Source organism: Sturnira hondurensis, unplaced genomic scaffold, assembly GCF_014824575.4.
Source record: "Sturnira hondurensis isolate 20B ecotype Veracruz unplaced genomic scaffold, ASM1482457v3 Scaffold0023357, whole genome shotgun sequence".
NCBI lineage: Eukaryota > Metazoa > Chordata > Mammalia > Chiroptera > Phyllostomidae > Sturnira > Sturnira hondurensis.
This window is the reverse complement of record NW_028095988.1, coordinates 2,733,029-2,757,178: the sequence shown is the minus strand read 5'-3', so window position 1 is coordinate 2,757,178 and position 24,150 is coordinate 2,733,029. Positions and strand designations below refer to the sequence as shown.

At 36.6% G+C, this 24,150-nt stretch overlaps 1 protein-coding gene across 11 annotated transcripts in view; it reads right to left on the bottom strand.

Annotated features, from left to right (window-relative positions):
• DLG1 (discs large MAGUK scaffold protein 1) overlaps positions 1–24,150 on the bottom strand; it is a 309,015-nt gene that overhangs the window by 78,842 nt on the left and 206,023 nt on the right. For all 11 annotated transcript variants that reach the window (XM_037037510.1, XM_037037507.1, XM_037037511.1 and 8 more), the window contains one exon: positions 20,650–20,752. In XM_037037510.1, coding sequence (XP_036893405.1) covers positions 20,650–20,752 — 103 coding nt within the window. The remainder of the gene's footprint in view (positions 1–20,649; positions 20,753–24,150) is intronic.

The following is a 24,150-nucleotide window of genomic DNA, read 5'->3' as shown; positions in this document are numbered from 1 at the left end:
CAAGAATAGTAGGGGAAATATAGAATCTAAAGAACTTGAGACACGTGGTTATAAACTAAGGGGGGAAGAATGGTGGGGGAGGGAGTGTGCGGGTGGAGGGGAATAGAACAACTGTAATGGTAAAATCAATAAAATATATTACCCCCCCCCCAAAAAAAGCTGGGGTAGCAATGCTCACATTAGACAAAACAGACTTTAAAACTAGGGCCATAGTAAGAGACAAAGAAGGACATTACATAATGATAAAGCTATCGATCCAACAAGTGGATATAGCTCTTGTAAACATTTATACTACTCCCAACACAGGAGCACCTATTAATATATAAAGCAAATATTGATGGACATAAAGGGAGAGACTGACATTAATAAAGTTATAATAGGGGTCTTGAACACCCTGTTGGTATTACTGGATGAATCTTCCAGACAAAATCAACAAGGAAACAGTGGCATTAAATGACACATTAGACCAGATGAAGTTAATTGATATTTTTTAGCATTTTTCATCCAAGAACAAAATAACCTTTCTTTTCAAGTCACATGAAGTATTTTCCAGGATAAACCACATGTTAAGCCACAATACAAGTCTTAATAAACTAAAGAAGGCTGAAATCATATTAAGCATCTTCTCTGACCACAATAGTATGAAACTAAAAATCAATTACAGGAAACGAAACCTGAAAAACACACAAACGCATGGAGGCTAAATAACCTGTTACTAAACGATTAATGGGTTAACAGTAAGATCAAGGAAGAAGTAAAAAAGATACCTTGAAACAAATGAAAATGAAAACAAAATAGCCCCAAATCTATAGGACATAGCAAAAGCAGTCCTAAAGAAAAATTTGCATCAAAACAGGACTACCAAAAAAAAATAAAAATCTCAAATGAACAACCTAACCTTATGCCTAAAAGAACTAGAAAAAGAACAACAAACAAAGCCCTAAGTGAGTAGAAGGAAGAAAATAATAAAGATCAGAGCAGAAATAAATAAAATAGAATCTTAAAAAAATACAAAAGATCAATATAACCAAGAGCTGGTACTTGGAAAAGATAAACAAGATTGATAAATCTTTAACCAGACTCATCAAGAAAGAGAGGACCAAAATAAATAAAATCAGAAATAAAAGAAAAGTAACAGCTGATACCACAGAAACAAAAAAGGATTATTAGAAAACATTACAGAACTTCTTCTTTTTCTCGGTGCTGCCTACAGAGGGGGGCAGCTACGTCCTACTCAGGACCATGGCTACCCTCAGACTCCTCATGAAACTCAAGATTGTCAAAAAGAGGACCAAGAAGTCCATCTGGCACTAGTCATATTGATATGTCAAAATTAAGCAGAATTGGTGGAAACCCAGAGGCACTGACAACAGGGTACACAGAAGATTAAAGGCCAGATCATGACGCCCAACTCTGGTTAAAGGAGCGACAAGAAAACAAAGCACATGCTGCCCTGTGGCTTTTGCCCCCAAGTTCCTGGTCCACAGCATCAAGGAGCTTGAAGTGCTGCTGATGTACAACAAATCTTACTGTGCTGAGACTGCTCACAATGTCTCCTCAAAGAACCAAAAAGCTACTGTAGGAAGAGCAGACCAGCTGGCCATTGGAGTCAAAAATTCCAATACCAGGCAGTGCAGTGAAGAAAATGAACAGGTTATGTACACACTGTATTTGTGTTAATAAAACCATAAAATTCTGCATCGGATGAATGGTTCAGTTAGTTAAGAGTGAAGTCATGTACATCAAAACATTGCAGGTTTAATCCTTGGATGGGGCACATATGGAAGGCAACTGATTGATGTTTCTCTTTCACATCTCTCTCTCTAAAATCAATAAACACATCCTCATGTGAGGATTAAAAAAAACCCTATAAAATTCTACAAACAATTATATACCAATAAATTGAACAACATGAAAGAAATGGATAAATTCTTAAAAACATACAATCTTCCAAGACTGAATCAAGAAGAAACAGAAAAACTGAACAGACCAATTACTACCAACAAAACCAAATCAGCAATCAAAAGACTCTCTACTAAAGTCCTGAACCAGGTGGCTCACAGGTGAATTTTACCAAACATTCAAAGAAATAACAACACCTCTTCCTCTCAAGTATTCCAAAAAAAATTTAAGAAGAGGGAAGAGTTCCAAAGTTCATTTTATAAGGCAAGCATTACCCTAATTCCAAACCAGACAAAGATATTACAAAACAAGAAAATTATAGGCTAACATCACTGATGAACACAGATGCAAAAATCCTCCAAAGTATTAGCAAACAATTCAGCAATACATTAAAAAAAATCAGGGTTCCGGCTAAGATGGAGGCATAGGCAGAAACCCTTCTCTTCCTTGCACAACCAAGAGGAGGATAACAACCAATCTAAAAACAAAAAACCACCAGAAGTGCCAGAAAAATCAAACTGCATGGAACTCTAACAACCAAGGAATTGAAGAAACAGTCAACCAAGCCAACCAGACTGGTAGGAGGGGGATGGGCAGACTGAGAGAAAACGTGGAGGAAGGTGGCAGACTGTGCAGGCAGGACTGGCTGAATGGGAAACTAAGGCTCAGAGCTGACTGTGGACTATGGTGGTTGCCATGGTGGGAGAAACTTCCAGTCTCACATGAGAGTTTGTTGGAAAGTGGGGCTAGAGCCCAGCAAGCAAGCTGCATTGTTCCCTCGCTGATCCTTCCCCAACAGACAGTGCCACAACAGAGCAAAGAGGGCTGCCCTGCCCTGGCGAATACCTCTGGTCCCGCCCCCTTACAACTTAACAGGTGCACTGAGACAAAGAAATATGGCCCAAATGAAAGAACAGAGGAAAACTCCAGAGAAAGAGCTAAGCAATCTATCTCTAAGCAAAGAGATAGCCAATCTATCTGATGTGGAATTTAAAACACTGGTAATCAAGATGGTCACAGAACCAATTGAGCTAGGTCACAAAATGAAAGAATAAATGAAGGCTACCCAAAGTGAAATAAGGCAAAATACTCAGGAAACCAAAAGTGAGAGGAAGGAAATCAGGACTCAAATCAATGATCTGGAACAAAAGGAAGAAATAAACATCCAACTAGAACAGAATGAAGATACAAGAATTCAAAAAAATGAAGAGAGGCTTAGGAACCTCTGGGTAAACTTTAAATGTTCCAATATCTGGAAGAAGATATTTATCCAGAAGAAAAACAGCAGCAGCAAGAAATTGAAAACTTCCCCAATCTGGTGAAGGAAATAGACTTCCAGGAAGTCCAAGAAGCTCTATACGTAGTATCATGTCATCCTCAAATGATGACAGTTATACTTCCTTCTTTTCAATTTGGATGTTTTTTGTTTCTTTTCCTTCTCATTTTTATGGCTAAGACTTCAAATACTAAGGTGGATAAAAGTGGTGAAAGTGAACAGCCCTGCCTTGTTCCTAATCTTGTTCCTGATCTTAGGGAAAGCTTTTCTCCTTAAAGCTCCCGATCTTGCTTTAGCTTTTCCTCACTGATTACACTAGCTATTGGTTTGTCATATATGGGCTTTATTATGTTTAGGTATGTTCCTTCTGTTTCCACTAAGAGTTTTTATTACAAATGGATACTAGACTTTATCAAATGTCTGATGCTTTTACTGCACCTGTTTATATATTTTTATCCTTTATTTAATTTATGTGGTGTATCACATTAAATGGTTTCCAAATATTGAAACAACCTAAAGAGAAACCTAAAGATTCCACCAAAATATTGCTGGAACTGATAAATGAATTCAGCAAAGTAGCAGGGTACAATATAATAATCAGAAATTGGTTGCATTTTATACAACAATAAGGAACTATCAGAAAGGGAAATTAAAAAATCCCACTTACAATCTCATAAATAAATGTAACCAAGAATGTAAAAAACCTGTATTTGAATGCTTATAAGACACTGAAGAAAGATACTGAGGAAGATACAAATCAATGGAAGCATATATTGTGTTCATGTATAGTCAGCATTAACATTGTTAAACTGTCCATGTCATCCAAAACAATCTGTAGATTTTATTCAACTCCTATCAAAATAAATGCCAATAGCATTTTTATCAGAATTAGAATAATCCTGGAATTTATATAAAACCACAGAAGACCCTGAACAGCCATAGCGATCTTGAGAAAGAAGAACAAAGTTGGAAGTATCATCCTACCTGATATAAAATTTTAGCACAAAACTACAGTAATCAGCTCTGGCCAGTGTGGCTCAGGAGGTTGGAGTGTCATCCTGAAAACCAAAAGTTCATGGGTTTGATTCCCCATCAGGGCATATGCCTAGTTGTGGCTTGCATCACCAGTCAGGGTGTATATGAGAGGCAACTATCTGATGTCTACCCTCTCTTTCTTTTTCTTCCTTCTACTTTCTCTAAAATCAGTAAGTATGTCCTCTGGTGAGGATTAATTCCCTCTCCCTACACTCCCCAAAACAGTAATCAAAAACAGCATGGTACTGACATTAAAAACAGACAAATCAATGGAACAGAATAAAGAGCCCAGAAATATATCCATGGCTATATGGTCAATTAGCATATAACAAAAGAGGCAAAAAACATACAATGTGGTAAAGACAGACTATTTTAATAAATGGTGTTAGGAAAATTGAACACATAGATACAGAAAGGAAGAAACTAGATCACATTCTTACACCATATGTAAGAATAAACTAAAAATGGATTAAAGACTTAAATATAAGTTCTGAAACCCTGAAAATCAGATAGAAAACCTAAGCAGTAAACTCTAACATTTCTCTTAGCAATATTCTTTCTGATGTATCTTCTCATGCAAGGGAAACAAAAGAAAAAAATAAATGTGTGTATGTCAAACTAAAGTTTTTACATAGCAAAGTATACTATCAACACAATGAAAAGACAATTTACTGAACATATCTGCCAATGATAAATCTGATGAGGGGTTAATATCCAAGATTTATAAAGAACTTACAAAACTCGAAACCAAAAATACAAACCAATTAAAAAAAAGGGCAAAGGAATTCCCCAAAGGGGACATACAGAGGGCCAATAGACATACGAAAAGATTTTCAACATCACTAATCATCAGAGAAATACAAATTAAAACCACAATATTATACCTCACACCTGTCAGAATGGCTATCATCAATAAATCAGTAAACAACAAGGGTTGGTGAGGATGTGGGAAAATCTCAGGCACTATTAGTGGGAATGCAGATTGTGTAGCCACTATCAAAAGAGTAAGTAGGTTCCTCAAAAAATTAAAAATAAAACTACACTATGATCCAGCAATTCCATGCCTGGGTATTTATCCGAAGAAATCCAAAACACTAAATTGAAAAGATGTACTCATGTGACAGGGTGTCAAACTCATTTTCACTGGGGGCTACATCAGCCTCGTGGTTGCCTTCAAAGGGCTGAATGTAATTTCAGGACTGTATAAATGTAACTACTCCTTAACTAGGGGCGAGGAGCTCAGCGCTGCTGCTGGGTAGAAACAAGGTCACGGGCCAGATAAACCAAGGTGGAGGGCCGGATTCGGCCTGAGGGCCTTGTGTTTGCCACCTGTGCTCTACAACTTCACTGGAGCATAATTTACATTAGTCAAGATATGAAAAACAACCCAATCAATAGACAACTGGATAAAGAAGATGTGGTACATATATACAATGTAGTATTACTCAGCCATAAAAATGAAATCTTACCATTTGAAACAAAATGGATAGAGCTAGAGGGTAGTATGCTAAGTGAAGTAAGTCAGAGAAAGACATATACCATACATATGATTTCACTGATATGTGGAATCTAACAAACAAAAAACAGGCTCATATATACAAAGAAGAGATATAGGCTTGCTAGATAGGACGGGCTTGCAAGGTTAAGTTAAAAAGAGCATGGGGTTCTACAAATCAGTAATTATAAAACAGCCACAGGAATGTAAAGCACAGCATAGGAAATACAGTCAGTATTATTATAGTAACAATGTGTGGTACCATGTAGGTACCAAAATTAGTGGGAAGATCACATCACAAATTATATAATTGTCTACCTACCATGCTGTATACCTAAAGAAAACAGTGAATAACAACTGTAATTGAAAAAAAAAAAGAAAAAAAGGCATTTGTGTGGATAGATTCTGTGTATCATCAGTGAATAAGCTTTCTATTTTTTGACTCATAAGAGCAAAAAAGGTACTGTATAAATTTTTTTGTATTATACAAAAAATAAAAATTTGAAAATGGACTATTTTCAATTCTATCCTATATTAAAAACTAAACCTATTAACAAAAACTTTTTAAAGTATATTTTATTAATTATACTACTACAGATCCAGTATTTTCCCCCTTTGCACTCCTCTACCTGGTATCCCCTTCCCTACAGTAATCCCCTCCTTAATAGATGTCCATGGGTCATGCATTCAAGTTCTTGGGCTTCTCCATTTCCTATACTATTCTTAACTTCCCCCTGTCTATTTTGTAAATACCAATTATGCTTCTTAATACCTGTACCTTTTCCCACATACTCTCCCTTCCCCCCTGCAGCTGATAACCCTCCATATGATCTCCATTTCTATGATTCTGTTCCTTTTCCAGTTGTTTGCTTAGGTTGTTTTTGTTTTCCTAGATTCAGTTGTTGATAGTTATGAGTTTGTTGTCATTTTACTGTGCATAGTTTTGATCTTCTGTGTCTTTGGTTTGCAGGTCCGAGCTCAATCCACTGAGCTACACCAGCCAGGGCTATCTTCTGTGTTTTAAATAGGTCCCTTTAATATTACCAATAATAAAGGTTTGGTGATGATGAACTCCTTTAGCTTTACCTTGTCTAGGAAGCACTTTATCTGCCCTTCAATTCTAAATAACAGCTTTGCTGGATAAAGTACTTTTGGTTGCAGATCCTTGCTTTTCATCCCCTTTGAATACTTGTTCACATCACTTTGCCTGCAAAGTTTCTTTTGAGAAATCAGCTGATAGTCAGGTAACTCTCTGCTCTTCTCTTGCTGTTTTTAAGATCCTTTTATTTTTAAATAATTTTTAAGTTTTTTATTGTTGCTCAGTAACAGTTGTACCCATTTCACCCCATTGTTCTCCCCTGCTCTGCCTACCTGCACCTGCACATTCAATTCTCCCCTGCCCACCATTGTCCTTGTGCATGGATCCTTTATATATGTTCCTTGACCCTTCTGCTTCTTTCTCCTGTTTTCCCCCTCCCCCATTCCCTCTGGTCCCTGTTAGTTTGTTCTGTATTTCCATGTCTCTGGTTCTATTATGCTGGCTTGTTTTGTTCATTAGTTTCCACTTGTAGGTGAGATCATCTCTCTGATGGCCAGTAATGTTGAACTTCCTTTCATATGTCTATGGGCCCTTTGTGTGTCCTCCTTGGAGAAGTGTTCAGGTCCTTTGCCCATTTTTTAATTGGATTGTTTGTCTTCCTGGTGTGGAGTTGAGTGAGTTCTTTGTATACTTTGGAGATGAAACCCTTGTCTGAGGTTCATTGGCAAATATATTTCCCCATATGGTTCGTTCCCTATTCATTTTGCTGATATTTTATTTAGCCACGCAGAGACTTTTTAATTTGATGGAATTAACTGTTTATTCTAGCCTTTACATCCCTTGTTCTAGGGGACATACTGGTGAAAATATTGTTATGTGGGATATCTAACATTTAACTGTGTTCTCCTCTAATACTCTTATGGTGTCACTACTTATATTGAAGTCTTTTATTCATCTTGAATTTATTTTGGTGTACGGTGTCAGTTCATGGTCTAGTCTCATTTTTTTCACATGTACCTTTCCAGATTGCCCAACACCATTGTTGAAGAGGCTATTTTTTACTCCATTTTATACTCCTATCTCCTTTGTCAAATATTAATTGACCACAGACATGGGTTGATTTCTGGGCTCACTATTCTGTTCCATTGAGCTGTTTCTGTTCTTATGCCAGTACCAGATTGTTTTGATTACAGTGGCCTTATAATATAGCTTGATATCAGGTATTATGATCCCTCCTACTTTGTTCTTCTTTCTCAAAATTGCTGAGACTATTTGGGATCCTTTATGATTCAACAAAAATTGTGAAATATTTGTTCTATTATCTGTGAAATATCACTGTATTTTAACAGGGATTGCAGTGAATTTATAAATTACTCTAGGTAGTATGGAAATTTTAAAGACGTTAATTCTTCCAATCCATGGACACGGTACATAGTTCCACTTACTTCTGTCTTCCTTAATTTCTTTCTTCAGTGTTCTGCAGTTTTCTGAGTACAGGTCTTTAACCTCCTTGGTTAGTTTTTTTCCATGGTACTTTATTTTTCTTGTTGCTACAGCAAACCTTTTTTTCACCTTAATGTCTGTTTGATATTCATGGTTCATGTACAAAAGTGCCTTCAATTTCTGAATATTTACTTTGTATCCTGATGTTTGGGTGGAACAGTTTTTTGGTGTAGTCTACAGGGTTTTCTGTGTACAGTATTATGTCACCTGCAAACAATGAGTTTTAGATCCATTCCAATTTAGATGCTTTTAATTTCTTTTTCTTGTCTGAACACTGGCTAAAGCTTCTAATATTATGTTGAATAGAAGTGGTGAAAGTGGACACACTTGTCTTATTCTTGATCTTAGGGAGAAAGCTTTTTGTTTTTGCCCATTGAGTATGATGTTGGCTGCAGGTTTCTTGTACATAGCCTTTATTATGTTGAGGTATGCTCCCTCTATTCCCACTTTGCCGACTGTTTCCATCATAAATCAGTGCTGTACTTTTTCAAATGCTTTTTAGCATGTATTGAGATCATGTGACTTGTCTTTCCTTTTATGTGATGTATTATGATTTCTGATTTGCAAATATTATACCATCCTTGCATCCCTGGGAAGAATCCCACTTTATCATGGTGTATGATCTTTTTAATGTATCTCTGGATGCAGTCTGTTGTTGCAGTCCAGCATGCTGTTGAGGATTTTAACATCTATGCTCAGCAGAGACTGAAGGTTTCTTTCTTTGTTATATCTTCATCTGGTTTTGGGATTAGGATGATGCTGACCTCATAAAAAACAGTTTCGGAGTCTTTTCTCCTCTGGGATTTTTTGGAATAGTTTGAGGATACGGGTTAGTTCTCCCTTAAATTTTTGTAAAATTCTCCCTTGAAACAAACTGTCTGGTCCAGGGCTTTTGTATGCAGGGAATGTTTTGATTACTGCTTCAATTTCACTAGCTGTTATCAGTCTGTTCATGATTTCTGTAACTTCTTGATTCAATTTTGGAAGACTGTATGTTTCTAGAAATTTGTCCATTTCTGCCAGGTTTTCAAATTTCTTGGCATATAGTTTGTAGTAATTTCTCCTCTTTCATTTATGATTTTATGTATTTGGGTCCTTTTTTTTTTCTTGATGAGTCTAGTTAAAGGGTTATTTATTGATCCTGTTTATCTTAAGAACCAGCTCCTGGATTTATTTATCCTTTGAATTCTTCTCTATGTCATTTAATTCTGCTCTGATCTTATTTCCTTCCTTTTACTCACTTTGGGCTTTGTTTGCTATTGTTCCTCCAGTTCTTGTAGTTGTAGCACTGGGGTTTTTTTTTTCCCCTGAAAATTTTCTCTCTCTTCTTTAGGTAGGCCTGTATTGCTATGAACATCCCTCTTAGGATTGTCTTTGCTGAGTCCCATAGGTTGAACTGTTGTGTATTCATTTTCATTTGTTTCCAGAAACTTTTGGATTTCTTCATTGATCTCCTTGTTAAATCATTCATTTTTTAATAACATGTCATTCACTCTCCACAAATTTGACAGCTACGGATTTTTTTCCTTGAAGTTTGTTTCTAGTGTCAAGCCCTGTGGTCCGAGAAAATGTTTGAAATGATTTCATTTTTCTTGAATTTGCTGAAGCTTGTTTTGTGGTCTATCTTTGAAAATGTTCAATGTGTACTTGAGAAGAAGAAGCATTTTGCTTCTCTGGGGGTGAAAGGTCCTGTATACATTGTCTACTTAAACTAGAGCGTTGTTCAGCGCCACAAATTCTTGTTGACTCTGTTTGGAAGATCTATCCACTGTTGACAGTGGGGTTTTAAAATCCCTTAGTATAAGCGTGTTACTGTCTATATCTTTCCTGAAATCCTCCAAGATTTGCCCTATATATCTGGGTGCTTCTGTGTTTGGTACAAATATGTTTACAATGTTTATATCTTCTTGATGGATTCTTCCTTTCAGTATTAGGAAGTGTCCTTCCCTGTCTCTTTTTATGGCCGTTTTATTGAAGTTTATTTTCTCTGACATAAGTATTGCCACCCTGGCTTTTTTCTCTGTCCATTTCCTTGGAATATTTTTTCACAACTCTTCACTTTCAGTCTATGTAGGTGTTTTGCTCTGAGGTGAGTCTCTTGTAGACAGCATATGTCAGGTCATGTTTTCTTATCCATTCAGCTACACCATATCTTTTACTTGGAACATTTAAGGTTATAATTGATAGATACTTATTCTTTGCCATTTATCCGCTTTGTACTCATGTTCCTTTTTCTGTTTTTCTTCATCCTCTTAAAACAGTCCCTTTAGTATATCGCGCAATGCTGGTTGATGGAGGTGTATTCTTTCAACTTTCTTTTGTCTGGGAAGCTCATTTGGTCTTTCATTTTAATTGAGAGCCCTGGTGGGTATAGCAGTCTTGGTTGCAGCCCTTTGCTTTTCATTATGTGGGATATTTCTTGCCATTTCCTTCTGGCCTATAGTGTTTCTGTAGCAGCTGACTAGCTGCTAGCCTTGTGGGGCTCCCTTATATATTACTTCCTGTTTCTCCCTTGCTGCTTTTAAGATTGTCTCTTTGTCTTTGAATTTTGCCATTTGAATTATAATGTGTCTTGGAGTGGGCCTCTTTGGATTTATCTTGATTGGGACCCTCTGAGCTACCTGGACTCGGGTGACATTTTTTTCTCTTCAAATTAGGGAAGTTTCTGTCATTACTTTTTCAAAGAGGATTGGGAGAGTTTTCTTTCATTATTTTTCAAATAAGTTTTCTATTTCTCACTCTTCTTCTTCTCCTTCTAGCAACCCTATACTTGGATATAGGGGTGGAACATTTAAAGTTGTCCTGAAGGTTCCTAAGGTTCTCCTCATTTTTTTGAATTGTTTCTTCACTCTGTTCATTTTTCATTCAGTTCTAGCTGAATGTTTATTTCTTCCCCATTTCCTTCCCTTCTCAGTTGGTTCCCTGCATATTTTGCTTTATTTCTCTTTATATAACCTTCCATTATTCCTTTATTTTGTGATCACACTCAACCATTTCTGTGAGCATTCTGATTACCAATGTTTTGAACTCGGCTATCTCCTCATTGCTTAGTTCTCTTTTTGGAACTTTGGTTTGTTCTTTCATTTGGGCCACATTTTTTTCTTTTTTGTCTTGGCATGCCTGTTACATTCTAATGGGTGGAGCCTTATGTATTCACCAAGGTGGGGCAGGTTGCTGCGTTGCTGGCACTGTATTTCGGGGAGGGGTCCAATAGGGAACACTGATGCTTTCTCAGCTCTAGGCCAGTTTTCAGTCACTTGCCACGCTTCCCACAAGCAAATTGGGTCCTCCTGATGCTGATTCCCAGATTTGTGGGCTTGTGGGCTTCCTACTTTCTAGGACCCAGTGGGTCTCCCCAGTGAACTCTCTTGTAAGGCTGGGAGTTTCTCCCGCCTCCGCAATTCCCACAGGTTTTTACAGCCAGAGACTTTCCTTTCCCACACTGTAACCCTGGGTAGCATGGTCTGTCTGGCCCCCCAATTGTTCCATCTACATGCAAATGTGGGACTGCCTGGTCTGCCAGCTGCTGCCTTGCCAGGCCTCCTCTCTGCCCCGCTACCCACCTCCACCCCTCTTACAAGTCTTGATGAATGTTTCTTCTTTCCTCCTTGGTTGTCATTGGACTTCCATACAATTCAATTTTCTGGCAGTTCTGGTTATTTTTTATTTTTAAATTTGTTGTTGAACTTCTTTTGGTTGTGTGAGGAGGCAAAGTATATCTACCTATGTCTCCATCTTCACTGGAAGTCTCTTCCTGCTTCTTAAATTGATCTACTTTGATTTCCCGTCTTTGTAAAGTCAACTTCTATGTCAGGAGACCTGTGAGATTCAGTGGTGCAGTCTCCTTGATCTCCTGAACTTAATGCTATTGTGATGAACTTTATGCCCTTTCTGTCGGCTTTCTGGATATAATTGGGTTTTGATTGTTGTTGGTCATTCTTTGGAGGTTACCTGACTGAGGGACACTCCACCTACCACATCTTGTATGCTGTTGTGCAGGTGCTGCCAGACCAAAACCACACAGCCCAGGAAACAAACCAACACATGCAAAAATAATTCGAACCCACAATCCCAGTGTCAACAACCAAATGAACCAGTATTAATAAGAGTATAAAGAGATTAAGACAATTATAATAAAGGATAAGTTAATATGAGATGACTAATTAAAAGAAAAATGATTTTGAGAGGGCAGAGGGAGGCACACTAGGAAGAGCAGGAAATTGGAGCAATGAGAAGGAAGTAAAATTTAGATTGTAAATTAAAAAGGGAATGAAGCAGGTGGAACGGAGTAAGAGAAGGAAAGTGTATATTACATTTAAACAGAAATTTAAAAAATATTAATGTGAGAGAAATAAAAGGGGAAAAGACTAAATAATAATAAAAAGGAATCAAATTGGAGAAAAAGATCCACCACAGCACTATCAACAACAAATGAGCTGAGATTAATATAGGTGGGATGGGAGTAAGAGGGGAGAAAAAAGAGAAACACTTAAGAGTTGTCTAGAGGAAAGGGAAATGCAATTGAGATGATAGAAGGAAAGGGAACACTAAGAGTCAGAAATGAAAACCAGGCTAACGCAGGTTAAAATTAAAATTTGACACAAAAGACAAAAGGGCAGGATGAAGGCAGAACAGAGTAGGTAAGGGGAATAGTAAAATTTGAGATTTAAAATACAGAAACAGCAAAGCTCTAGAGATAAAATTGAGAAAATGCAGTAACAACTATCCATAATGAACTAGCAAAGAATGATAAAGGTGGAGAGAGAATGTGGGTATTTTAAGAGGAGAAAAAAGAATGTGAGATGACCACTGGAAAGAAAATTGGTTTTGAGAGGGTAGATGGGGGAGAAACAATGGAAACAAGTTGTAGCAAGAAAGAAAATTTTAAATGAAAATAATAAAAGGAAGAAGGTAAAATAGGGTAAGAGAAGGTGGAGGCAAAATATGAGAATGGAAATAAGCTATAAAATAAAATCTAGTCAATTAACATGCATAAACTTGAAGGATAAGAAATTAATGACTATGAAGGAAAGAAAGTATTGCAAATTATGAAGAAGACCACAGTGGATTTCATCTGAGTAGCATCTAGTATTTACCACAGTTTTTTATTTTTGGACTTGCCTCTGGTGATGTCAGGTAGCGTTCCAGTCTGGCGTTACGCAGTCTATTGGAGACTACCAGGCATCTACCATTTGTGGCTGACTCTTCTGTTGTTAGTATAGCCACTCTGTAATCAGCAGTTCAGCTTAAGCACCACAGGGTGGGGCAGAGTAATTCCTGTGGATGGAGATACTGCTTCTCCTCAGGATGATACCTGAGTATGCGGGATGACTCAGCATCAGGATTCCAGTGGCTGCTTTCTCACTTCTTTCCTCCAAAAGCCACCATCCCCAGTCACTCTTCAAGCATCTCTAGTCTACTCTGCCCCTCCTCCTGTTTGCTGGAGCCTAGGATAAATGGCTGCATATGAAATTTATGTGTTGGTCCTTTAAATGGGTCTCTGCATCTCCAGTCATTGGCTCTGGCAGAGAGAAACCCTGGTATCTTTTGCAACCGGATGTTATCTGTATACTTTTGGGGCTCTGGTGCTGTAGGCTGGGGAACTTAGCTTAGGGTTTAGATCCCATACTTCTCAGGGGGATTTCCCCGCCCCAATGGTAATATTCCTCTGGCATTTCAACTGCTGCCCATGGGAGCTGAGCCAGCACTCTTGTGTTTCCTTCTCACTTACTCCCTACCAGATTTTGCTGAAGCTGTTTCTTCCATGCGTCCAAGGTTATCAGACTCCTCTCCTGCTATTGTTCAGTTATTTATTCTGGATGATTTCTCCACAATTTAGTTGTATTTCCAGATTGGTTGCGCAAGGAGGTTAGTGTAAGTTCCATGCACTCCTCTGCCACCTTGGATCTCCCCAAGACTCTCATACCTTATCTTTAACCTTTGGCATTTTAATTATGATATGTCTTGGTGTGAACCTCTTTGGGTCCAAATTGTTCAAGACTCTGCTTCCTCAAGATGTATGTCTATTTCCTTTGCCAAATCAGGGAAGTTTTCTTTCATCATTTTTTCAAATAAGTTTTTAATTTCTTGCTCTTCCTCTTCTCCTTCTGGCATCTCTATGATTCAGGTGTTGGCACATTTGGAGATGCCCCAGTCTTCTCATTCTCTCCTCATTTTTCTGAATCATTGTTTCTTCATTTTGTACTGGTTGACTGCTTATTTCTTATGTTCCAAAATTGCTGATTTGAATCCTGGCTTCCTTCCCCTCACTGTTCTTTCCCCGTGGACTTTTATTTCACTTAGCACAGCCTTTATTTCATCCCTTATGTGTGTGTTGTACTCAATGAGTTTGAGCATTCTTATCACCAGTGTTTTGAACTCTGCGTCTGATAGGTTGGCTATCTCTGTAGCTCTTAGTTCTTTTTCTGGAGTTATGATTTTTTTTCATTTGGGCAATATTTCTGTCTCCTCAATTTGGCAGCCTCCCTGTGTTTGTTTCTGTGTATTAGGTAGAGCTGCTTTGACTCCCTGTCTTGGCTCACTTATTACATTGTAGGGGCAGAGGCCTTATGTATTTGCCATGGTAGGGCAACCAGCTTTGTGTTGCTGTATGTGGGGGATGGGTTGGAGAGGGAACAATGACACCTGCTCGATTCTTGCCCCATTTCCAGCCACTTCATGCTCTCTCTATATGTAACTGGCACCCTTCCAGCTGCTGCCCTGGTGCTGAATCTCAGTGTGCGTGGGTTTGCATACATTCTAGGACTGTGCGGGTTTTTTAAATGGGCTTTCCTGAGAGACTGGCAGTTTCTTCTGCCACCCCAACCCCCAATGCTTTTTATAGCCATAAGTTATGAGGCTTTATTTTCCTGGCATTGGAACCCTTAGCTACTTGGTCTGGCCTGGGGCTGGGATGGCTTGCTCCCCAGGTGTCCCTTCTGGTTTTTATCTACCACATGAGTGTGGTACTGCTCATTCTGCCAGCTGCTGCCACACTGCATCCTCTCTACCCCAGCTGCCTGTTTCTGTCCCTCCTACCCATTTGGATGAATATTTCTTCTAAAAATCTTTGGTTATAGGACTTTGACACAGTTTGATTTTCTGGAAGTTCTTATTGTTTTTAGTTTTGTGATTAGTTGTGTGATCCTCCTTATGGTTGTTCAAGGAGGTGAAGCATGTTTGTCTATGCCTCCATTTTGGCCATAAGCCTTAATAACAAAAACCTTAAACATGCTCTCAAAATTACTGCAGTTAAATGATTATACACACATGTCTTTTTCTCTATTAATAACAAAGTATTTTACACACAGGTCAGATCCCATCAGATTTCCTCCTAAAACTAGTCTTATAGCAAGAACAAATTAACTTGTCTGGGAATTTGTATAATTTATAAACACAGTTAAGAGTAAGCATGATTACTGTTAAGTTACTCTTCACTGTAGTTATACAATTTTGTTTTATAGATACTAAGATTATTTGAAGCAACAATTCACCAGAAGACAAACATTTAAAAGTTCACATTAACATGTAATAGTCTTTTATTGCCCTTTAAAGTGTAATAGAAAATTTACAGTATAATTTTAGTAGACTGAAAAGCATAATATACCCACTACAATTCAGTAATTATCAACGCATGTGGGATCTTTCTTAGAAGATTTTATTTATTTTTAGAGAGGGGAAGGGGGGGAGAAGAGAGCAAGGGAAACTCAATGTGTGAGAGACACATCGATCAGTTGCCTCTCACATACCCTCTACCTGGGGACCTGGCCCACAACTCAGGCATGTGCCTTGACTGGGAATTAAACCAGCCACCTTGTAGTTCATAGGCCAGCACTCAATCCATTGAACCACACCAGCCAGGGCTCATGTAAAATCTTTGGTCTATAAAGACACATCTAAGGTATAGCTAGACTGATTGGAGAATTTGTCTTTTATCTCATCCACGATGCTGTGGACACTGTGGGCCAGTGTCTGCATCACCATCCTGCTCAATTTTAATTGTATTCCTAGTACTTTTTCCTTACTTAATGTGGGGTTTTAAAATGAAAGAGAGCTAGAGCTGGTCAATTGTGTCAGAGGGTCTAGACTACTCCACCAGTGCCTTCACATGTTTTTGCAGACTCCTTGAACACGCATGCGCACTGTGAAAACACCCTTATTGTTCCAGGTGCTCTTTTCACATTGGCACACTGCATTTTCTAATATTAGCTGGCCTTTGGACTTATGTTGCTTCCCCTATACAGATGCTGATATCCACAGGGTCTCACAGCTGTTGATGGCTTACTTTTACCTGCTTGTATTGTGGGGTTCATGGGGGTACTTTGTCATATAGCTGTACTAAGTATCTATTAATACTATTTGGTTTTGCTATCATAATTATTCCCCCCAGGGGTAAGGAGGGAGGAGTTCTAGGCAATTCACCTTTAAAAATATTTTGTATTTTCTACTTGCCCCACTGTTTTATGATTCCATTATGTTACTGGTTATCCTTGAAAATTATTAGAAAGAGATGCATTTTCAATATTAACTACTTTTGTTTTTAATTTTTTAAACATAATTTATTTGTATATTCATATAATTTTATTTTTAATAATGGCAATATTTAACAACTAGTTTGCAAAGTACCTGAAAATTTAACAATTAGCTCTTGTAGGTCAGTATATCACTCTCCTTACACAAAAGTGACTTCTGTGTTTCTTTAGCTCTGTGAGTTCTCAGTCTTCCTTCACCTTTTGTTTAATAATTCTTTATTGCCCTAATAGCTCTGTCACATTTTTAATAAGATGTTCATTATATTTCATATAGCATTATTAGCTGTTTTCAGTGATTTTGCAAATGGGAACAACAAATCCTAAGGATTCAAAATATTCTACATTTCAGAAATTTAAAAACTTTGTTAAAAGAGCACATAATTTTTTATAGTGAGGCAGAAAAATCTCTTTCCTAAGAAATAAGTAAGTTATTACAAAGCAGTTAAAATAAAATCTCAGATATCTAACATTTAACATATTGGAGAGCTAAGTCAATTCCTGATACTTTCTTGCATTTATGTCTTATTTTGTTTACCTTATTCAGATTTTCATATTTATGGCCTTTATATACTATTAACAATTCCTTACAGCATCTGTCTGTCCAGAACATAGTTCAACACTTTCCTCAAAGTTACTTTTCCTTTAAATCTTCCATTTCATTTACCTAGCTATGGCTCCTTTCTTTTCCTTTTGTTTCAATGAATTCATACTTTTAGTTCTATCAATTTTTATCTTAGGTCCATCCTGTATATGTTTTCTTATATTTTACTTTGGGGGAAGTTTTTTTTTTGTTAAGTGTTTTGCACCCCTCTCCTAGAAATCACATCACAACTCATAATGAGGAAAGCTACCACTGGAAGAGGGCAACAATGTTATTACACAGGGGATATTCTTCAGTCATCATTTTGGAAATTCTTGAACCAAACCATATTTCTTGCCATAAAATATACTGGGAGTCTCTGAACTGCTGGACATATGTTAAATACGTGCATACTTATAAAAGGGAGAATGTGTAATAGCCGATTTTCTGCATTTTATTCCCCCTTTCAATTTCTAATCTTTGTTTTCATTCCCACACTAGAAGTAAAAAGACAGAAAAAAGAAGGGGAGAAATTGTGCTTTCCCCCAATCTCTTTTAAACCTGCAATTTCAACTTTGAAGAATAACTCACTTACACTCTATAATGAAATACATTAAACCCAAAGCCTGAGGCAAAAACTCTCAAGAGTGAGACAGTACAAGGACTTGAGCCCAGGCATGGAATAATCCCAGGCCTCCAGGAAGCTAAGTAAAGACCAGATGGCCAGAATGAACTATGGATAAGCTGCCCCCAAGAATGGCACCACCCAAGCCCCTACTCAAAGAGCAGAGTTAGCTGATTTTATATCCCTTCTGCAGCTTCTTATAGATGTTGGAACTACTGCCACAAAACATAAAAATACTAAAATGAGGGTAACTATCTTTTTTTCTGGTCTACGTGCACCAAGCATTAGAGCAGTTCTTTCTTCTATCAATCAATTTTTACCCCTTTATTATAATATTTTACCTGAGTCCCAGAAGATTCTTTTTAAATAAACATTAACTAGAATATCTCTGAATTTTGACCATTCTCTCATTTTTTATCAAAGTGAAGATTCACTCTTTTTAATTCAGGAAAGTTTTCTTGACTGCATTGTAATTTCAAGCATTCATATTATTCTTTAAAAATTTGTTTTTCAAAAAGTCTAATTATGTACATGTTGCATATAAATAATTGCCTGTCTTCCATTGCTAATATCCGTCTCACATCTTATAAGATCCTCTTTATTTTTGTTTCATTTTGCTAACTTTTCTATTCTTTACTCTATGCTCCCTATTGTTTTTTCTGCAATGTCTCTTTGCCTATGTGTTCCCATTTAAAACACTTGTACACCTTCTTTCCTGAGTTCTGTTAGCTCAAAATTAATCTCTTCTGGTTGTTGGGTAATTTTCCTCCCTACATCTATTCTTACATTTCTACTTTCTAGTCTTTTCATCTAAGTTAATATATAAGTTGTTAAAAACACTAAGAACAAAATTTCATCTAATTTGTGCCAATGCTGTGTATGTGTTTGACTAACCTTTACCTGTTGCTAAGCTTTACTGCCTATTCCCACATTTTCTTATTAACATTTTTATATGAATGGAAGGTCAGTTACTTTAAATTACTCATTAATGAGTTGTATTTTGCTAGACAAGCTATTTGGCTGGACCAGAAAGTTTTCGGATATAGGGGAATAAAAGCACAAGTTCTTTACAGCCTTTAAAACCAAAAGACTGTTACGTTATCTGATGCTGTGAAAACAGACTGCTTTATTCAGACATGGTTCCTCTACTTCTTTAAACCAACTCATATCAAGGATGGTTTCTGCTCTAGACCACTCACTCCAAATACCATGAGACCTGCCACAAACAGAGATAATTTTAACCTAAAAAACAAGCCCTTCACCTTTATGAAGTGCAATCTTCTGCCACATTCTAAATTCTGCCACAACTGAGCATTCTCAAGATTCAATGTTTTTTATTTTAGTCTTTCCCTATTTCCATGTGGCCTCCTCTATCAGATCTCAAGCTGCTTAAGCAACCTTTGCCTATCTTTTGTTGTCCAGGTAGTCTGTCTTCTTAGTTAATGTGAGGTGGAGTTGTATGAGTAGAAGTGTGTGTGTATGTTTCATTTTTTTTGTTGCTTTTGTGTTTTCCATGTGTCCATGGAAAAGATACTGATTTATCCTTTAATATTCCTTATAAACATATAGATGAGATGCCTTCTGTAATACTAAGCAGCCTTGATAATAACCTGACTTTCATACAGTATACCTATAAGTCAAGAAGTGTCAACCAGAAGCATATGTGGCCCCATTTGCAGCTTTGTTTCTCATAAAAATTAATAAATTGGTGTTCTGACTTCACGTATTATCATTATTTGTTTTGTTAACTTGAATTTATTTGGAATTTACCTCTTATGTAAATATATTTGTAAAATAGCAACCAATGCCCAACATGCTACTTTGATCAGTTAACATTAGGTTTTGTTATAAAAATATATTCCACTCCAAGAAAAAATTATAAATGTAATAGATGCTACATTACAGAATGTCTCACTTATCTCCATTAGTCATATCATTCTTTACTTCTTCACCTTATTCTTTATGAACATTAACCAGCATGCTATGTATTCCTTTGAGAGTTTAAGATTTTAAAGTCTACTGTGGTTTTATTGGAGAAGTGTTCATGTCATTGTGCACTAGAGTATTATATATATTTAATATGGCATGACCTCAAACTTTCCATTACCATTTTCTTCCCCTAGGAACTTAGTAAAGGTCATGCCCATGCTACTTCACTATCTAGAAACACATTGTATCTCAAACCTATATTCTTTCTTTTTAATTTTAAATAACAATAGAAGCTATGAGAAATATATCTAAAACCTTGATATTAATAAATATAATCTAATTCAAAGTTAGAAAAAATTGGGATGTCCTAATTTTCTTTGGTAATATTACTATCCTTACTTTTGGTTTTTATTAACTTTTTGGATCAACAAGTTAGTAAAAGGAATGTTAAAAGGTATATGTTTGGTTAGAGGACAGATTTTAAAAAAGAAACACATGAAAATAAATCCAAATCACAGTGAAATACTCAAAAGAATTTGCAGATATGAATCCCTACACCCTATTAAAAACATTCTGACCCTGATAGTGAACTCGATTCAGACTGTACATATAACAGACTAGTCAATCATACCAATACACAAAAAAGGAAAGTTAAGCTTGGAAAGTTAAACATTATTAAGAGGAAGAATTCTCAAAACCAAAATAATAAACATAGACAGCAAAAGTTATATTACCTTCAGGTCGATATTGTGCAACAATTGTGACAGCCTGGCCAGCATTTTTCAAAGCAGCTGCTGCCTGTTCATGGCTGGCAGTTCTGAGGTCAACACTGTTCACCTGTAAATCAAACCAAACCTTAAATTTGAAAGAAAATTATCACATTGATTAGAAATCAGAGAAGCCTGTTCTTTGAATAGGCACAGACAAAAAAATGTACTTCCAATTACATTATCACTAAATTATTTTCTTGTTCTGATTTACTAAAATTTATTGTACAGTAAAACAAAATATTAAAGTGATTTTACTCACTAAAAATGCTTTGCTGAAGGTCAAGTGAGCAAAACCAACACATTTCTCCCCAGATTTTACAGAAAGTTGCCTATCAATCACTTGAAAAACATACCTTAATTTGACAACCCGGAAAAATCAACATGTGTCATCATTTTGTACATTTCATTTCACTAGTAATTCAAACAATGGGAGAGACAGTCATTTTGTAGCATTCTTTCAATTCCTGACATATTTTTAATTTTTATTACTTATCTCAGTTCCTATTCTCTTCTTCCCCTTCCCAGATTATACCTTCCAGTCTTTTGGAGTTAATAGAAAACCAATTATTTAAAGAATTAAAATAGCTCATATTTCAAGGGCTAACAACATCTAAGAGTAAATGTTATTAAATAAGATAGACATTTTTTGGACAAAAGGCCCTTCTTGGGGGAAAATAATTACTGAGGTGATCAATTCCACTTCAGAATAAGAAGCAACTTATTTCTGAAAGGCTGACAATATTTGTAACTGCAAGGTATCTTCAGAGATTGTGCCTCCTTCACTGTAAGAAAAACTTAACAGGACATTCAAGGAGGAATACATCTAAATGTAGTAAACTTTAAATATTTCAGCACTTTTTTTCCCCCTCTAAGACAAGCAACAAATAAACCAAAGCAGTGTTTAGGACCTTCACTGAATACTTTTGCAAAGAAAGAACTATCATGCAATCTTTATATGAGAAGCTGTTTTGCTGACATCTAAAACCTATTCAATATCACATACTAATTTTGGAAATTCTTGAGATCATAAAGTTCACACAAGAGAACGTTTTCATTATGTAAAGTCCTAGTATTTTATATTAACTATAAAGAATATCATTATGAAACTAATAATACACACACATTTCTTGAATGAAACCCAAGATCCAAAACCTTAAATCTAAAAAAATGTAATACTATGTGGTTTTATAAAGTATCTTTAGCTGAGGGCGATATAAAACTCAGTAATATATAAATAGTTCTACTTTAAGGTATAAAGAAAATTCTCCTAATTCCTAGGAGAACAAAAAAGGGAAGAAATAAAAAGAAATATAAAAGTTCATCTGCAATTGTAGAGAAAAATCATAATTTCCAATAAAGAATTTCTGAGCATCAAATCCTTCTGCTACATAACATATGACCTAAAGACAATCCATAAAGATTCAAAAGAGAGTAATTAACAAGACTAAAAACTAAAAACTTTCTTAAATATAATTGAACATTAAAAAATATCCTCACCCAAAGACATGCTTACAGATTTGAGAGAGGGAAAGGGAAGGAGACAGGGAAAGAAACATCAGTCAGCTGCCTCTTGCAAACACCCCCACCAAGGACCAAACCTGCAACCCACGCATGTGCCTTGGCCAGGAACTGAAACTGTAACCTTTTGATTTGTGGGACGATGCTCCAACCAACAGCAAAACACTGGACAGGGTTCATTTTATTTTTTTATTTTATTATTTTATTTATTTATTTATTTATTTATTTTAAATTTTATTTATTTATCTTTAGAGGGGAAGGAGAGAGGGAGAGAGACATCAATGTATGGTTGCCTTTTGCGCGTCCCCTGCTGGGAGTTGGCCTGCAGGGAACTGGCCTGCAACCCAGGCATGTGCCCTGACTGGGAATTGAACCGCGATCCTCTGGTTCGCAGGCCTGTGCTCAATCCACTGAGCTACGCCAGCCAGGGCTGGGCAGGGTTCATTTTAATGAAAGACATTATCGAATATATTTTAGAAGAAATGCTTGTAGTGAGACATTTGTGTAAATAACCTTATGCTTCCTGTTAATATATTAACACTTAAAAAAACATATAACTTATATAAAATTCATACTTTTAAATTGTAAAATTTAGTGGTATTTAGTATAATTACAGGAATGTGCAACTATCACCATGATAATTCCAACACATTTTCATCATTCCAAAAATAAAAGCAATATCCTTTTGCAGTCATTTGTCACTTGCCGCTTCTTTTACAAATACATCGTAATTTATACTTAAATGTATTTTTTAATTTAAATTATTATATTGTTGTTCAATTACAGATCTCTGTATTTTATCCCCACCCTCTTCACCCCCTCTAAACCCACCTCTCTCCTGTGCTTCCACCCTCCCCTTAGTTTTGTCCATGTGTCCTTTATAGTTTTTGAAAACCCTTATCCCCACTGTCCCCTCCTCACTCCCCTCTGGTTACTGTTAGATTGTTCTTAATCTCAATAACACTGGTTATATTTTGTTTGCTTTTTTCTTTTGTTGATATTCCAGTTAAAGGTGAGATTGTATGGTATTTGTCCCTCACCGCCTGGCTTATTTTACTTAGCATAATGCTCTCTAGTTCCATTCATGCTGTTGCAAAGGGTATAAGCTCCTTCTTTCTCTCTACTGCATAGAATTCCATTCTGTAAATACGCCATAGTTTTTTGATCCACTCATTTGCTGATGGGCACTTACGTTGCTTCCAGTGCTTGGCTATTGTAAATTGTGCTGCTATGAACATGTGGGGTGCATAGGTTCTTTTCGATTGGTGTTTCAGGGTTCTTAGGATATAATCCTAGCAGTGGAATTTCTGGGTCAAAAGGCAGATCCATTTTTAGTTTTGTTAGAAAATTCTATACTGTTTTCCATTGTGGTTGTACCAGTATGCAATCCCACCAACAGTGCACTAGGGTTCCCTTTTCTCTGCATCCTCTCCAACACTTGTTTGTTAATTTATGTTGTCCATTCTGATGGGTGTTAAGTGGTATCTCATTGTGGTTTTAATTTGCATCTCTCTGATGGCTAGTGATGCTAAGCATCTTTTCATGTATCTCTGGGCCCTCTGTATGTCCTCCTTGGAGAAGTGTCTGTCAAGTCTTTCGCCCATTTTTTAATTGGGTTTGTCTTGTTGGAGTGTAGTTGTGTGAGTTCTTTACATATTTCGGAGATCAAACCCTTGTCTGAAGTATCATTGGCAAATGTTTTCCCATACAGTTGATTCTCTCTTCATTTTAATGCTGTTTTCTTTGGCCATGAAGAAGCTTTTTAATTTGGTGAGGTCCCATTTGTTTATTCTTTCCTTTATGTTCCTTCCTTTAGGGGGCATAGCAGTGAAGTTGTTGCTGCCTGAAATGTCTGAGATTTTCCTGGAATATTTTTCTCTAGGACTTTTTTGGTGTTATGACTTATATTTAAGTCTTATACCACCTTGAATTTATTTTTGTGTAAGA